This window comes from Thrips palmi, unplaced genomic scaffold, assembly GCF_012932325.1.
Source record: "Thrips palmi isolate BJ-2018 unplaced genomic scaffold, TpBJ-2018v1 HiC_scaffold_5, whole genome shotgun sequence".
NCBI classification, from domain to species: domain Eukaryota; kingdom Metazoa; phylum Arthropoda; class Insecta; order Thysanoptera; family Thripidae; genus Thrips; species Thrips palmi.
In genome coordinates this window covers 1,484,411-1,501,981 of record NW_023144632.1, presented here as the reverse complement: position 1 = coordinate 1,501,981, position 17,571 = coordinate 1,484,411, and the positions used below count along the sequence as shown (strand labels likewise).

The following is a 17,571-nucleotide window of genomic DNA, read 5'->3' as shown; positions in this document are numbered from 1 at the left end:
CAGCCCCCGCAGTTCGTCACGGGCAGCAACGTGACACATTGTGACCCGTTTATTTTCGTTGTCCTTACCCTTTGGGAGTTCTGGCGTGCCTCACTGGCCTTCCCGGGGCGCGTAAAACCCGGGGTAAACGGGTTTAGGGTTTCATTGAGGCTAGCGCTTGCTCAGCCCCCGCGGTTCGTCACGGGCAGCAACGTGACACGTTCTCCTGAGCCTGGGAGAGTTCTGGGAGTTTCTGAACTTCCCTGGTGGTCGCGTTCAACCTATTATATACGGGATATTCATTATACTTTGCATGAAGTTTTGACGAAGGTGATGACGTCAGGGCCGCCCATAACCTCACTACGGGTAACTTTTATTTTTTATCTGATGAGTCGTTTATTTACCCATGTGCGTTGCCGGCTCGATTTCTGCAATGTTTCTGAATCGAACCAGCCCGATCTTGGGCCGCAATACCTTCCAAATAACGAATTGCGACGATTTAAAATCTGTTAGTGGGCGGACGTGGCGTTGTCAGCAGACAACTGCTGCCAGGGGGCAGCACCTTACAACGACCTCGCGCGTGGAGTATCGCCACCGGGGGGGTCGGATTCTTTTGCACACCATAGTACGACCATTTTGTCGGTGATACATTCGCGTATGAACCTTTTTTTCAGTGATATATTTGGTATCACCGAGATGGCTCGCCCTTTGAATTACAGTGTAGTTTCACTCGCACTTGCTCTTCCCCCGTCCGCAGACTTTTCCGGCCGATGGAAGATGCTGCACCACTACGCCGTGGACTTCCTGGCCCCGCTGCTGGTGTCCCCGTTCGTCAATGCGGGCACGCTCCTCGTAGACGTAGTGTCCGACGCGCCGCGGTCCGGCGAGCTGCTCGTGCACACCGACGTGCTGGCCTGGGACTCGTTCCAGCCGCGCGCGCAGAGCGTGAACGCCGTGACGATGAAGGGCGCGGGCAGCACGGTGCGCGCGCTCGTCAAGCCCATGTGGGCCGTGCTGCGCGAGGCGGGCTGCCCAGAGAACGCCACCTGGGGCCAAGCCTGGGGCTGCGTGATCCTGTTCAGGCTGACGGACACCAACAACGCCACCCTCGCGGAGAACTTCCTGCTCCCATTCTCCCCCAAGGAAACCCGCATGCCGACGGCCACGTTCCAGGTAGGCTTGGGGAGAACGACTTCCTGTCCAGGTCGGAGGCGAGGGCAGTGTTCCCCGCGGCAGGGGGTAGCAACACGGCACTTTAGGGCGCTCCGTCCGGTAGCGAGGCCCGGCCTCCCACCACCGCCCCAGCCGGTGCCGGCCTGTTGTGAGCCTAGCTAACATCTCAAAAAAACACTGTTTTTGTACGTTATTTGGTGGCAAATCAGTCTCGTTTGTAGTCAGTTCCCTCGTTCATTTCATTATGTTTCGATCAAGCACAGAAGATACTGCTTTCTTTGTGCCAAAATCACAGAGCACTTTTGCTGATGCGAGCCGCTGCAACTGGCCGCAGCGCCTCGCCGCGTAGACGTTTCGCTTTAGCAAAAGTGCTCTGAGATTTTGGCACAAAGAAAATAGTATCTTCTTTGCTTGAACGAAAGAAAACAAAATAAACGAGGGAACTGACTACTAACGAGACTGATTTGCCACCAAATAACGTACGAAAACAGTGCACACTAAACTTCTTACGGATACATCCTATCTGTATTACGGACATTTTTGTGCAATTGCAATTACGGATAGATTTTGCTTGTAATACGGATGAAACCATCCGTATTACAAAGAGTTTTACGTCCGTAACATACAGACGAAAATATCCGTATGGTACGGACGTAAAACTCTTTGTAATATGGATGATTTCATCCGTATTACAAGCAAAATCTATCCGTAATTGCAATTGCACAAAAATGTCCGTAATACGGATAGAATGTATCCGTAAGAAGTTTAGTGTGTGTTTTTCTGAGATGGTAGTTAGGCTCACAACTGGCCGGCACCGGCTAGGGCGGTTGCGGGGGGCCGGGCCTCGTTACGGCACGGAGCGCTCAAAAGTGCCGTGTTGCTACACTGTTAAAAATAATCGTAAATTTACGACATTTTGTAGAACAATTATGTTGTTTTTAAACGACATGTTTTGTTACGACCCAAGTCGTAAATATATGACTTGAGTCGTAAATATACGACATATTTGTCGCTTATTTTGATAGCGAGACGTTCCGTTTTAAAACGAATCAAGTCGTAAATTTACGACTTAATCGTAAATTTACGAACGATCGTAATTTAGTGATGGGATATGTCGTGCAGTTACAAGGTAGGTTTACGCCAGACCGAGTCTTGTCGTAACAGGCTTCGCGATGTTTCGCTGCCTGTTCCTCCAATCCGCGCCTGGCGTACCTACCTTGGCCTGCGGCGCTAGCCTGCCTTCGGCAGGCAATGGCTTGTCCATCATCCGTTACTTCTAACTTGCTGCATGCTGGGGGGCTCCGACCCCAGACCTCCCTTCATTCTAGGAAGAGTTGCTTCATCTACAGATAACATGATCTTGACCCTTGTAACCTTTGAACTTATCGAGGATGGGGGGCTCTGCCCCCCCCCCTTCTTCAATTCAAAAGGCATCCTACCTGCAGAAAACTCGATTTTTCGCCGTTTTTTAGGCGATTTCGGCTATAAAATCTGAACCAGTTGAGCTACGATGGTGAGATTTCGCGTGTGCCGAGCCAAGGACATGCCTAAAGAGTGTGCAAAATCTCACCGAGATCGGCCGAGCCGTTCAGTAGTAGTGCGGACAGACTCACACACACACACAGACAGACAGACAGACAGAAAAAACTTTTCAACCCCACTAGAGTGACAGGCTTCGCTATCGCTCAGCCAATGACTTCAGTCGTACATTTACGACTCTTGTCATAAATTTGTGTTATGATTCGTAAATGAACGACACAAATCGTAAATAAGCGAACAAAATTGTAACTTTTCACCAACTTTTCGCGGATTTCAGATTTTGAAATATGTAATCGTGATTACGACATTTTTGCAGAGAAATGGCTTTTAAGTCATTCATTTACGACGAAGTAGTCTTGGAACGACTTCCGTCGCAATGAAAATTAGCGACTCTTTTTCGCTTATTTACGACAAAATTTCTGACAGTGTTCCCCCTGTCCGCGACCTCCACTTTTGAGTTGTGCTCCCTGCCGCCAGAAACAGTTCAGCCTGTTCCATTTACCTCCTTGCAGTTGGGCAGAGTGGGGGGCCCTTTCCCCGGCACGCAGCACCAGCGCTGGGACTACGAGCTCACTCTGGTCGCGTCCTCGCCGGCGGCCTTCGTGTGGCTGGAGGCGGGCCCCGTGCTGGGTCGCTTCTCCCGCAACGGCTTCCACGTGACGGGTGCCGAGGGTCTGGAGCTACGCTTCCACAGTGACCAGGAGATGCCCGCCGACGAGTTACTCCAGCACCTCACTGTCAGGGCGCTCAACGGCCAGGGGTTTTCAAGAGTCCAGGAGGGGGTGGAGTTGCTTAAAATTTGAATACATACAGCGGTACGTGTCGGAGGTTGCTAACAATAACTTTTTAGCCCTTTTTTTATTTTTTCAAGAAACTTTGCACAGAGCAGGTTTGAACTAAATTAAAGCTTCTCTCTCAAATGAAAATGGTCGACAAAGAGTCAATAAACAGATAAAAAATTTTGAGTTCCTCTACGACGCTACACTGTTAAAAAAATTCTTAAATTTAATACATAATGACATCTTAATTTTAATAACCTTTTGAAAGGATATGAAAACTCATAAAGGTTTGTGAAGTTTAAGAAAATTTCTTACATTTACCAAAACATTTCTGACAAGTAATGAAAATATTGGTAAGTTTCAGAAACTTTATTAAAATTAAAAAACAGGTTCATTAAATTTGAGACTGTTTACCAAATGCAATAATTTGTTTCTTAAAATTCAAAATTACTATGACTTTTCATATTTGATTCTCATCCTGCCAGTTAAAATTGTGATCATTGGACGCTTCACTACCAGTGTACGTAAAGAACAAATTTGGATGATCTTGGTCATGTGAAGTCGTGTTTGGAGGCCCTGGGATGAGCGCTTCCACTGCCTAGCGGAGTCTCCGCCGAGAGGCTTGGAGTCATCCACATCCTAGAGCCCGCCTCGCAGAGCTCACTCGTGGCGCAGTTGGTAGCGTCGCGGTGCGGTAATCCGGAATTCCGGGTTCGAGACCGAGTTTGAACCACGCTTCCAAGCGATTTCGGCAGTGAAATCGACTACTACCATACAATGAATAACTCATTACGTACATAAGGCGTTCAATTTTTACCTGCTCTATATTAAATTCTTCTTAAATGCAAAAACAACTTTTAAGAAACAGATTATTACTTTTCAAATTTGATTCTTACTTTTAAGAAGAAAAAGTTTATTACTTTTATTAGCAAAAAGTCTTTGTAAACTGCTTCATAAAAAAGTTTCTTAAAATTAAGATGGATTTTTTTAACAGTGTAATATGAGTCAAAAAGTCAAGTATTTTATCAAAATGTTACCTCTTTATACCCTAATTTCATGCAAGCATGACTAGCACCTTGAGAAGCTAGCAGTTGGATTTGAAACAAGAGCTGAGAGTCTGGAAGGCCACTGTCACACTCTAAGAATTTTTTTTGTAAATTTACAACCAAACTTCTGCAAATTTTGTACCACAAACTCGTTGTTTTTGAAAATTACGACGTTTGTACTTTTACAGGCAGCTTTGTTTTTTGGCGACAAAGAGGGGCAAATTTTTTCGGTCCTTGAAGGCTGTTGCCAAATACAACCATGATCATCAAATGAATGAAAAAGTCATCATTTTACGACAACTTGTAAAATTTTGAATCCGTTTGTCTTTGTCAATTTACAGCAAAAGATGTAAAATATTGAAAAACAGGTCGGTCTGGTGGTTTTGAACCTGTCATGTTTCACTTGCGGCGCACGCTCTTTACCACTGAGCTACAAAGACATACAGGAATCAAGGTGTCAGCTACCATGACACTTGAAGCCCACCTCCCCTTTCTTTTTTCAGACAAACTCCGGTAAATGAACAGAAAATCCATTTTTTTTTCATAAATTAACAGCATTAGTTGTACTTTGCACTAAACAATAAGATTATATATTATTTTTTCGTAACCGTACAACATGTATTGTACTTTGCAAAAACAAACCATCAAGATAATCCGATTTTTGTTCGTAAATGTTGTGAAATACAGTCTAAAGATTCCTAACCATATCTGGTCACTTGCATGCAAGCCGCCATCTTAACCCAAACACACTCCGTTCCATTCCTATACTATTGGCCTAGAGAGCTCCCTGCCAAGGACTCCTAGAACTGGTCACTCACGGTCCTGTTGACGAACGTACCCTCAAACTACTATAAAAGCAGCCGCTCAGCAGAGCCGGGGGCAGTCTGTCGCCTAGTGTTGACCCTGATACGTCTTACAATAAACCAGTGATACCTGAACATCTCTACCATTCCTTAAGCCCTTGCACACACTACAAGTGGTGACAGCGGTGCACGGTTCGGTAGCTCTGTTCGGGTACCTCAGATTTTTGGAAGGACAAATCTGAAAATCAACGTTAGGTGATTCTGAAAAGAAGGACGAGGTTAGGAGGGAAGACCAAGGGAAGAAGCCTGTGTACGTTGCGCCCGCTTACAGCGAAGAGGCCTGCGTATATTGTGCCCTGAGGTCGAGAGGTTAGGGAAGTCCGTCTTGGTTAGGGTATGCGAGGTTAAGGGGGACCAGGGAAGACCGCCTGTTTATTCTGTGCTCACTTCGGTAAAGAAGCCTGAGTAATCTGTGCGCCCTGCTTGAGCGTGTGTGTGTTTGAATGAGTCTGTAGTGGTTTCAAGGGAGTTACGCCTGGGATCGCTGTGCTCCCTCAAGGGAAGAAGCTTGCGATCTTTGAGCGCCTTGAAGTCAAGTAGATACCAGGGAGGAACGCCTGTAGCCGCATTGTGCTCCCATTGGGGAAGAAGCTGGTTTGGTTACTGTGCGCCCAGGTGAGGGCGTGTGGTGAGTTTCAGGAATAAGGGTAAAACAAGAGACAAGAAAAACAGAAAAATGTCGTGTCAACGTTCAAACCCGTGGAACATCGCGTCAACGTCGGCGTCTGGAGGCGAATCTGTCATCGAGACTGCGGAGAATCCATCTCAGAAACCTGATGCCACCGTCGCCATGGTTCCCACAGATGAAGACTTCCGTGGCTTTGACGTCGTGGAAAAAACAACGAAACCTCTTCGAGGTCGTGGCCGTCCCCGTGGTTCTCGAGGGACTACGCGTGGACGTGGTCGTGGACGCACCGTGCAGCGCGGAGCCAGGGGGTACCTGCGGAAAGAAGAGGAAGATGATGAGGAGGATAATGAAGATGAGGACGAGGAGGAAGAAGAAGAAGGTGCTCGTGGAACACTACCGGAAGGTTTCCAACCTTTTGTCCAGCTGGTTGGTCAACTTCTGGCCACTAAAAATCCTCAAGCAATCAGAGTCCCAGAGTATGATGGAACTTTGTGCCATACCATGTTCCGAGCGCAGTTTGTGGCCTTGACTTCAGGATTGACCAAAGAAGAACAAGGCGTTCGGTTGCTTGGAGCCCTTCGAGGAAGAGCCCTGATGGTCCTTACAATAATTGGCCAGCAGCAGAAGGAAGCCAACTTTGACAACCTGGACGTCATACTGACAAAAACATTCAGTAGTGTCAAGTCCTTGTGGGAACGGAAGAGGGAGTTCGAAACTCTCCAGCAGCAACCTCAGCAGAAAATACAAGAGTTTGCACAAGAAGTGGAAAGAGTGGGAAGAGAGTACATGGTTACTCATACGGAACCAGACTTACAAGAAGCCCTTGTGACTGCTTTCGTCAAAGGGTTAGCGGACAAGGATGCAGCAAACCGCTTGGCGTATGCTCCTTGCAATACACTGGAGGAAGCCGTTCGACATTTAAATCGTGGATTGCTCCTCAGTGTGGATAAGTCCAGGAAAGTGCGAATGGTGGAGACTACAGTGAACAGCGCACAAGTGGAGCAGAATGCAACAGCACCTGAAGTGGATGTCAATGCACAGTTGGCAGAACTCATGAAGAAATTAAAGGCTTTGACACCAGCTACGGCCTCAGTTAATTTAGTGGAAGAAGCTCCAGGAACATCCAACAGTAATCCCCCAGGGCGGGGGAGAGGACGTGGCAGAGGCCGTCCACGAGGTTGAAGAGGAGGAAGAGGTCGAGGTGGCCAAAACACACCTGCGTTTGTATGCCACAATTGCGGAAAGCCTGGACATTATGCTTCTGAATGTTACATTCCAAGGCAACAACAATCAAACATGCCATTACTGCAAGAGGCCTGGACATATGGGAAGTTGCCAAAATTGTGGGTCCTTTTGTGTCTTTGGGCCACAGTTTCCTTATTTTTCGACGTATCGACCTGCGGTTTGATTCCTATTACTGGGCTACATCTACCCTGCTATCCCACTGACTAACCGAGCATGCAGTTTAAGGGGGCACACCAGTGAAAATGTAGAGGTTTTGAAAAACGATCACTCTGAGAAAAGTAACCTATGTATTCGATTGATATTTTATTCGTGGCTCAAAATTATGTCAAAGAAAAGAAAAATCAGTATGGGAGGGTGGGGTGGCGATGGCAAGACGGAGCGCCAGTGCACTTCATTTTTCTGCGACCTCGTCTCACTCCTGCCACGATGCCGCCTCTCTGGATTGAGCCTCGAGCACGGGATTTGAAAATTTCTCAACAGGACACATGTGGCTATGGTCTGAACCACGGGCATGCAAAAAGAATGATTTTGAATTTGTTTTTTCAAACCAAATTTTTTCGCGCTTTCATGGCTGCAGCTCACGTCCTATTTATGGGATGGCCATTTCCGAGGTTCAGACCATAGACGCAAGTTTAACGAACATTTTGCCGCAAACCGCATTAATTTATCTCAAGTTTTGCGCCCGTGAGAGTGGCACAAAGGTACAAAAAAGGTGTTTTGAGAAAAAGCCCTTTTAGTAGAAACATAGATTTGACGGGTTTTTTCGGATTATAAATGCGCTATTTGACGTATTTAAGTTCGTTTTGCACCAAAATGACCCTCTTTTTAACTGCGTTTGGGTGGTTCAAGGGTTTTGTAATTAAACTTCAAGTGAAAAAGCTGAACGTTCACAATAGGTCCAAAATATCCAGGAATAATAACCTTTTTAACAACTTTAAAAATGTGCACAAGCCAAAGTAATTGGAATTTTGGGGTGGGGTTTGCGGCATTCGACTCGGGATGAATAGCAGAAAAATAAGATAAAATATAAAAGAAGGCAAAAATTTAACGATTTTCACTGGTGTGCCCCCTTAAGCATTTCCCTGTCAAAACAGGCTAAAACTGGGCAAAACGTAACTTCCGTGCTGTCCATTGTCCAAAAAGTCCGTGTTCCAGGACGAAAATCTCCTGAACTATTTGTCGGAGAGCAAATCCGCGAACAGCCTTTTGTTCCGTTGGCAACCCTTTATGACACTCTTGAAAAGCAATTTATTCCAGTGACTCTCACCTCCTGCTTTATTAGATGAAAAAATGTCCACCGTGTATTGGTTTTCAAACATCGACAACTTTAGTTTGACGCCTCAGCGCCGCACAGTGGGCGGAAAGACCACTTTTGACGGGAAAAAGTCATTACAACCGAATTACTCGTCCGAAAAACATCATTCATCCGTATTCTATGTTTTTGGGGTCGCTGATTCTAAATCTGATCATACTTCGAACTTTTCAGGGGCGGATCCGGAGATATAAGGGGGATAGATTTTAATTTTGGAGCAATCCGCGCTAAAACTCCGTACTCTGGGTTTTTGGGGTCGCTTAATCCAAATCTGCCCATGTCTTAAATTTTTCTGGGGCACATCCAGTGATACAAGGGGGGTAAATTTTATTTTCCGAGCATACCGCGTCAAAACGTCCCATATCAGTTTTCAAGGGTCACTGATCCTAAATCTAGCCATGTTTCGAACTTTGCAGGGGCAGATTCTGTGAATCAAGGTGGGTGACTTTAATTTTTCAAGGTTTATTCAAGGATTAAGAGGGTCATTATCATCATCCTGATTCTAAATCTGGCCATTTTTCGATTTTTCTATGGACGGATAGTATTAATTTACTGTATAATTTACTAAATCAACAGCGTAGGCCCCCTATTGTGGCAACAGTTTTTATTGCGTTTCTTCTTCTACTTCTAATACAAGGCAACGACACGTTACAAGCCAAGCTACAGCACTGATCGACTCCAAACGCGTCATTGGTCCAGTTGTGTCGCCCCGATTCCGAATATACCCATATTTGCTGTCCTAAGTCGACAACACTGAAAAATCATTGTACAAGGGGAGGGGGCGCAGGAGGAGGGGGGAAGTGGGAGTGAACGGGAGGGGGAGGGGAAAGGGAGGGGGCCGGAGGCGGGAGGGGAATGCCCTGAGACGACCTATGCGATTGACATGCGTCGGGACCCGTTTTTTCGTACGCAAGCTCACACAAATCGAGCCATAAACTTCGGAAGGGCAGCTATGGGCAGCTAATTCTTTTTCCCTCCGAGAGAGCACTCTTTGCGGCCCCAAATGAACCTAGAGCGAGCGCGGGGCAACTTGAGGCTTTTTATGCCGCCCAAGGGAACTTTGGAATTTTGTGTTTTGTGACATGCAAATTTCAAACGGCCGTAGTTTTGTCAATTATACTCGAAATTACAATCCGAGGACAGTTTTGGAATCCTCGTGAATTGCAATTTTTAAAAACATCCGGGTTGTAAAATTAGATCTAAAACTGACTCAGTAAACGCAGCGAATGTATGCGCTTTTTGTTGCGATATTTCTAAGCGAATAGATACCTGTGACTTACAAGCCTTCTATGAGAAAAACGAAAAGACGCATGATAAAAACAAAGGCAGATTTGGATTCGGCACACTTTTTTGAGCTAGGAAAGTGCATTTATTAGAATCTTCATAAGGGTTGCGGAACCCGACTTTTTCCCGTCAAAAGTGGTCTTTCCGCCCACTGTGCGCCGAACCAGTCGCGACAAAAGGTCGGCTCAACGCCCGGAATAAGCAGCACGGTTCCCTCTTTCCGGTGCGGTAGGCGGACTTTCGCTGGAGGGCTCCATTCCGGCTGGCTGGACCATCAAAGGTAAAAATCCGGCATGTGTCAGGTTTGTGTGTAACATTCCGTGTCATCAATAGCAAGCTTGCTACTCGGCCTATCGATTTCGGTCTACCTGGCCATTTTGCGCTTTCACGTCTCTTAAACTTTAGGCGAGACACCTGTGCGATTTGGTGAACGGGTTGGTCCGTTTTCACGGTTTGTTTGATGATGTAACTTCCGTGCCATGCACATTTTCGGTAACTTCCGTGCCATTCCCCCATGTAAAGTATAGGGGAAAAATCAAAGTGCGAGAAAATCCTGGTCTCCTTCGGAAACGCGTTTAGAATGGCCCCTAGAATACAGAAAAAATAGTAAAAAAAATTTAGAACAAGATATTTTTTTCACTTTTTTAGGAGCTAAAAGGACCCACAATTTTGGCAACTTCCCATATCGAAAGAGCATCACATAAAGGGTGCATGAGACTCATTGGCAATCCCTTACCTGCTACTTAAGCCCTCCAAAAATCAAAGTGAAAACACTAAAAAGTACAATAAGTCTAATAATTAAGGAAAAAACCTCGGGGGCGCCATCTTTGTATAAACATTTCCGCGATTTTCTCTTTTGTACGAAGTAAAATTGGGAGTTTTGGGAAGGTCAATGCGTCTGATGCACCCTAAATTTTATGCTCTTTCGATCTGTGCAAAGCATTCTGAAAACAATGGCCTGGTTTTAATAATCTCGAAGAAGTCCGCAACCCCTGCACAAAGCGAAAGCTTCGCCTCACTCCTGCTTTTTGGTCTTACCGCCCCCTGGATTAGGGCACTCTAGAATTTTCCGTGACGTTTTTCGGTTTTGCATCACTGTGCGACGGGACCCGCCATGTCCTCGGTTCCGCACGGCGTCGGGCGGCGCTTCCCGCCGCGTCCTGCCGAGTTGGCCCTTGTTGTTATCGCGGTGTTCGGTTCGCGGCGAGAAGAACAAGCTAGGGCCCGCCCTTCCGTCAAACCGAGTAGCCAGCTCCGCTTCGCTGCGCCGGCAACTCGGTTCGACAGGGGGCCGGCCCAGCTTGGCCTGCCTGCGGCCTTTTCTCGGGCCTTCGGCCCTCGCATCAGACCCAACTTGGCCAGTCGAAGGCCCGGCCCGGGCCTTCGGCCCGCTCGCATCACACACCCCGTGAGCGGGTAAAGCAAAGTTATCGATGTACCATCGTGACTTAGGCCCGCCCTTCTATTCACAATATGCAATAGTCCTTACACTTTTTTGGCTGAGCGATAGCGAAGCCCGTTACTCCAGTGGGGTTGAAAAGTTTTGTCTGTCTGTTTGTCTGTCTGTCTGCGTGCGTGTGTGTGTGCACTACTCCTCCTGAACAACTCGGCCGATCTGGCTGGGATTTTGCAGCATCATTAGGTATGTCCTTGGCTCGCCACACACCAAAATGCAGCTTTCTATCTCAATCCATTCGGTCATATAAGCCAAAAAAACACTTCAAAAACGACAGAAAAAAGACAACTTTTTTGGTACTTTCAACTTTTTGTCAAGTTTAATATCGTTTCATATGTTTTTGAGGCTGCTGATGACGACAATAGAACCCGTTCGGGCCACCGGTCGAAAGTTAAATCCCATTGGTGTAGATTTTGATGACCAAATACTATTTTTTGAGGGGATCACGCCCATCTCTACGGCCTGCCTAGGGAAGCAGCCTGCCGGAGGCAGGTAAGCGTGGATGGTCGAAACTGGCGCAGCATCGCGAAGCCTGTTACGACCAGACATGGTCTGGCGTACACCTACCTTGTACTCCAACTGTCCTTAGAATATGCCCGTTTCATTTGTCTCTTCGCCCTCATTCCGAAAATACCCCATATTTGCCATGCTACTGCAACTCCTTGCAATAGAGGCACAGCAGGAGCGCAAAACGAGTCCGTCGCACTTTTTCCCGTAACTCATGAAGGTGGGCTCCTGGACCCCCCTTCCGACCCCTCGTTGAAGAGGTCTTGCCAAGACCTATCCTAAACTTAAGTAAAAATTTTCAGTCGGTTGACCCCCTTTTTTCAAGATCCTGATGTGACTAATAGACGAAGTCGGGCTCCTAGACCCTCTTTCCGACCCCTCGTTGAAAAGGTCTTGCTGAGACCAATCGAAATCTGCAATAAATTTTTTTAGTCGGTCGACCCCCTTTTTTGAAGATCCTGATCTGGCCAACTTGAAAAAGCGGCCGATGGGGTCGGGACCAGGTCTATTCATCTTGTCTCGTCGCCCCGATTCCAAAAATACCCCTATGTGCCCTGCTAGCACCAATAATGGCGGAAATCCCCCTCCCGCTCATGTAAACCATGATGCACCTGCAGCAGCCCTTGTGCGACCCGGACGGGATTTGCACCACCGGATTATTTGTTTGGACGGTACTCCTGAAGTACCCTCCAAATCTGGTTACTGTAGCTCAACTCCTTCCTTGTACACAGACGCCAACAACAACAACACACAGACACAAAGGCAAATGCATAGGCCCTCCCCCTATTTTTTGAATAGAAGGGCGGGCTAAAAAGAAAAGAGCTTGAAAGCTTGCCCCGCCGGCAAGCCGAGCGCCGCCGCACAGTGGGCCACGAAGCCGGTTTAGGCGGACATAATTCTCCCAGGCCGCACCAATGGTTATTTTGGCGTGTAACTTCGTAGTCGGGGGGTTTTGAGGGGCAAGGAATCCGTTTTTGACAATATCAGACCCCCAGTGCGAAATTTGACATTATTTGATAGAAAGGGACCTGTTACGCCAAGACATGGTCTGACATCTTTTCTACGTTTTCATGAATAAATCAACGCAAGAACCTAAACAAGCATACTCGCGTTGAAGACAAACTCTGACATGCACAACTCTAATCATTACAAGCAACTACTATGCAGCAGCGCCTCCGTTGTGCGGGGAAGCGTTGCGCTGCGCGGGGCTATTTTTGGCCTTTTCGGCTATGTTTAGGTGACCCTTCAACTCAAAGGTGCAAGTAGGTGCAGCTAAATTCTTTTGGGTAATGTTCCTTGGCATGTTGGCTTCCACTAGGACTGAAGGAGGCCGTAAAACAACGTTAAACAAAAAAGTGCCGCCTCTGCAAAGATTTAATTTTGACAATTTTGTCAAAGTGTAGTAAAAATAAAGCTGGACACCACAAAAATCGTTCAAAATCGAATGCAAATGTATGTAAATTTTTGTAAAGAAATGCCCTTTCACGTGGTGTCAATAAAAAGTATGCTGGACAAAAATTAACAAGTGTTTTATGCGTTTGAAATCATGCATATTTACTACTCCAAAGTAGCGCAAATCGTTTGGTGCGTGTTTGACAACCTGTAGGTTGGCTAAAACGTGTCCCTGTGTTGAAATTCTGCCCAATCCTAGTTCCTTGGAGTTTTAGGAAGAGTTATCACGAAAAATAACTTTAAGATTTGAGAGTTGAAAAAATGGAATTATGTCCGCCTAAACCGGCTTCGTGGCCCACTGTGCGCCGTTGCTGGCTGCGTCCGAAGTTGGTTTACGACATTTGCGAACTGTGAAGGGGGCTGGAAGGACGCATTCAAGTTTCGAACGTGCCCGCTCTGGTTCGCGGAAACCATTCCCTCTCAACACACGGCCAGCCCCGGCGAGGTGGTCCGCGCCGCGACCAGGAGCCAGCCACTCAGCCACCAGTGGTACCGTCAACGGGGGTAACTTGGGACAGTTTGCCCTGTACAGCTTGTTGGTGCTGCCATTCAGCGACGGGGGTTCCTAGCGTCAAACCCGCGGCAGGGTTTCGTTTCAGAGGCCTCAGGGCACGCGCGGAGAGGCAGAAAAGGCGCATAACATCACAATTAGTATTTGAGAAACGGGAAACTACATAATAGGGTTTTTGACAAAATATGTCAAACCTTAACGAGTTGACCCTAGTGCGAGGAGTGAAATGCAGATTTGGCCGATTAGTCTCTCTGGGCTGTTAGATCATACACAGACAATTACGTTCACAAAAGGGCGTTGATTATAGTTTCCCCATCTTCGGTCCACCCTGCATTTTATCAAAAATCGAAATTTTAAGGGGGTGGTACACTTCGCGACTTTCAAAAAATCGATTTTTTTTTTTTGCATTTTCGGGATCCTAGTACCTTACTTTATAAGTTCCGACCGGAGCTGGGTCGGGGCGCGGCCGAAATCCCATTTTTAAGCGCGCCCGGGAAGTGGCGGAGTAAGGGAACTTTTCCCCACTTAGGGTAAGGTGCCCAGTGATGGCCACTTTAGACTTTGCGCTGATTTCTCATCCACAAGGGGGAAGTTAAACAGTTTTGAGCTTTTGGGGTTTTGTACCCTCACCTATTAGCAGCACAACGCCGCAAAAATTTCGTCTAGTTACTGTCGTGGGCGGCCGCACGGGCTCAGCGCAACGAATGCTGCGTTGACATGTTTTGTTCATTATGTAGAGCGGAGATCAAACCAGTATTCGAAGCGTTTCTTTCGCAGATTTGGAAGTTTTACTTTGTTTCTAACTGATTTCTGTCAAAAACGGAAGCACAGAGCTACTCCCAACTCAAAACCTAGAGTAGCCATCACCAAGCAGGGCACAGGCCATCACTAAGCAAAGGGTGGCCATCACTGGGCAAACTGCACTGATATTTTGGTTACCCTTTTCGCAAAGACATAGTTAAATTTTCCTCCGTTCCAAAGTGGAGAACCCTTATTCTATCCTTCTTGCATGCTCCTGAAAATATCCCAAACGGTTCGACGATTGAGAGACTTCGTCAACGGGTAGAAGACGCATCTGTGCGCTAAAAGTGGCCATCACTGGGCACCTTACCCTAAAACTTTAAACGCGATTATCTCGAAACACCATTTTTCAAACAGGTTTGCGCGATTCCAGGCGCAATTTTTAACCGATTTTGATGAAATTTTGCAGGGACACGGCAAAAACACGTCATTTTGGCGTGAACTACGGAAAATACGATTAAACAAAAACTACTACCTTTTTCGGGGCCAAACGTGGGCGAAAAAAGGGGCTTTTTTTGTACTTTTTTTACAGTGTAGTTTAAGGCACTAAATTTTTTCCAAACTTTTTCTCCGTAGTTCACGCCAGAATTACATGTGTACTGATAGTCCATACCGAGTTTGGACCCCCTAGGTCGCACCGTTCGATCCCAATCACGCAAACCAACGGACTATGTATTTGTTGCAGTCATTTGGGAAAATTGGCCAAAGTCGCTGCAGCTACCTCGGAGGACCTTCAAAATTGACAATTGTGATCTTCAATAGTACTATAATAGAGATCTATCATCAATTTTGACGTGTCTCACTTCCCTTGTCCGCAAATAAACGTCCCATAAATGCGATTTTTTTGACCTTGCGAAGTGTAAGGGAAGGTGGGGCACAATGGGACACGGGGCACAATGGGACACTTTCAAATTTGCCGCCTTCCGGTTGCCGTGGGATCTCCCAATCACGAGGGGAGATAGCCTATGAGTAGCAGATAAGTTGACACAAGGAGTTGACCCCGATCGACCTTCTCCCGCCAAGGCAGGTAGCTACGAAGTTTACAAACACTAAAATCAAGGTAAAACCAGCACCAGCACTCGATTTATTATTACCTGTAGCTCGGAAGATAATGAAGGTAGATGAGATTTTGAAACAGGGGCCTGTTCCTTGACCCTTTGCGCGTCTGTGACCCGTGTCGCCAACGCTGTCGGATGAGTGGTCATGCTGCTAGACCGCGGCTGGTCGGATGTGTCGTTCGGTACACAATGGGACAGACCCGGTTGGGTAGAGGGGTTCGTTTTGCACGAAGGTTCGAAATGTCATTGGGCCCGCTCGGATTCCGGTTCTACTTCCAATTATAAGATTTTTGACACCTTGGTCGACTCGATCAGACCACCGGAAGGGGTCGCACCAGGCCTCGGAAGTTCTTGTCTTCGGACACGCCGGTTGCCGACTTTCCAGGGGCTAAACACGCGTAACGCTTCGTTTCTCAGAAAATTTCATCAAATGAAAGTTGCTGGAAATGCAAAAGTACGTTGGACTCAAATTTTTAATTTACAAAAACTCAAAAAAGTCGAACTTTTGTTGCCTACTTAAGGGGGCAAAAGGTCGGAAATCGACATAAAACACGTTACACATAGGAACTGTTCCACAAATGTATGTAGGTTAGTAAAAAACAATTACAATTAAGTATACTTTGACTTCATACATTATAAATAATGTTTTTGTGCCATTATGCAGATTATGGTTACAGTTCACGAACGCTACCAAAAGAATTCGCTAAGTTTATCACATTTGCACCGAATCCACACTTACAACGAAGAGGAGACGCTGCATTTCTTCTTCGTCGGTGGTAATCTCGTTTCCCTCGATGAGCCTGCAACCCCACGTCATCTGATTTATTTACATTGTTAAAATTTGAGACCATCTCTGTGCTCTCCTGAAAGTTTATGTCAGTATTCGACACTGATGTTCATCTACCAAGCTTGTTATGTTTCTTTTTGACATCGAAGTGATCTTCGAGGAAAATAGAGACTAAGAAACTACATTTGACGTATAGGCTGCTACGATGAGCCACCTGTTTTGGCCTCAGTCACCCTTGCTGACACTGTGAATGCAAGCAATTCTTGAGGTTTCTTAAAGCTGCGAGGTTAGCAACTAGCTTTCCGAGAAAAGATTTCTCAGTGTTTAACACTGAAATAAACTTCCAGGAGAGAACAGAGATGGTCTCAAATTTTAACAATCTGAATAAATCAGATGACGTGGGGTTGCAGGCTCATCGAGGGAAACGAGATTACCACCGACGAAGAAGAAATGCAGCGTCTCCTCTTCGTTGTAAGTGTGGATCGTAAATGTGATAAACTTAGCGAATTCTTTTGGCAGCGTTCGTGAACTGAAACCATAATCTGCATAATGGTACAAAAACATTATTTATAATGTATGAAGTCAAAGTATACTTAATTGTAATTGTTTTTTACTAACCTACATACATTTGTGGAACAGTTCCTATGTGTAACGTGTTTTATGTCGATTTCCGACCTTTTGCCCCCTGTAAGTAGGCAACAAAAGTTCGACTTTTTTGAGTTTTTGTAAATTAAAAACTTTAGTCCAACGTACTTTTGCATTTCCAGCAACTTTCATTTGATGAAATTTTCTGAGAAACGAAGCGTTACGCGTGTTTAGCGCCTGGAAAGTCGGCAACCGGCGTGTCCGAAGACAAGAACTTCCGAGGCCTGGTGCGACCCCTTCCGGTGGTCTGATCGAGTCGACCAAGGTGTCAAAAATCTTATAATTGGAAGTAGAACCGGAATCCGAGCGGGCCCAATGACATTTCGAACCTTCGTGCAAAACGAACCCCTCTACCGGTTGGGGCACAATGGGACAGCCCACTTACTGTCTTATTATGCCCCAACCCCTTCGTAAACAAAACTTTTTCAAAATACATCGAGTACTTCACTATTGATAAATCTCCGTGTTGCATTTTTACTCCAGAGCAAAATGTGCAAGTGAAGGCA

General features: G+C 46.3%; 1 protein-coding gene across 4 annotated transcripts in view; it reads left to right on the top strand.

Moving 5' to 3' along the window:
• LOC117651238 (beta-mannosidase-like) overlaps nucleotides 1-5,218 on the top strand; it is a gene marked incomplete at its 5' end in the record, with an annotated part of 28,090 nt that extends 22,872 nt beyond the window's left edge. For 2 of the 4 annotated variants that reach the window (XR_004588093.1, XM_034395059.1), the window contains 3 exon segments: nucleotides 737-1,152; nucleotides 3,204-3,506; nucleotides 4,705-5,218. Coding sequence is in view for 3 of the 4 variants with exons in the window: in XM_034395059.1 (XP_034250950.1) it covers nucleotides 737-1,152; nucleotides 3,204-3,494 (707 nt within the window). 4 annotated transcript variants of the gene reach the window in all.
• Nucleotides 5,219-17,571: the final 12,353 nt, after the last annotated feature.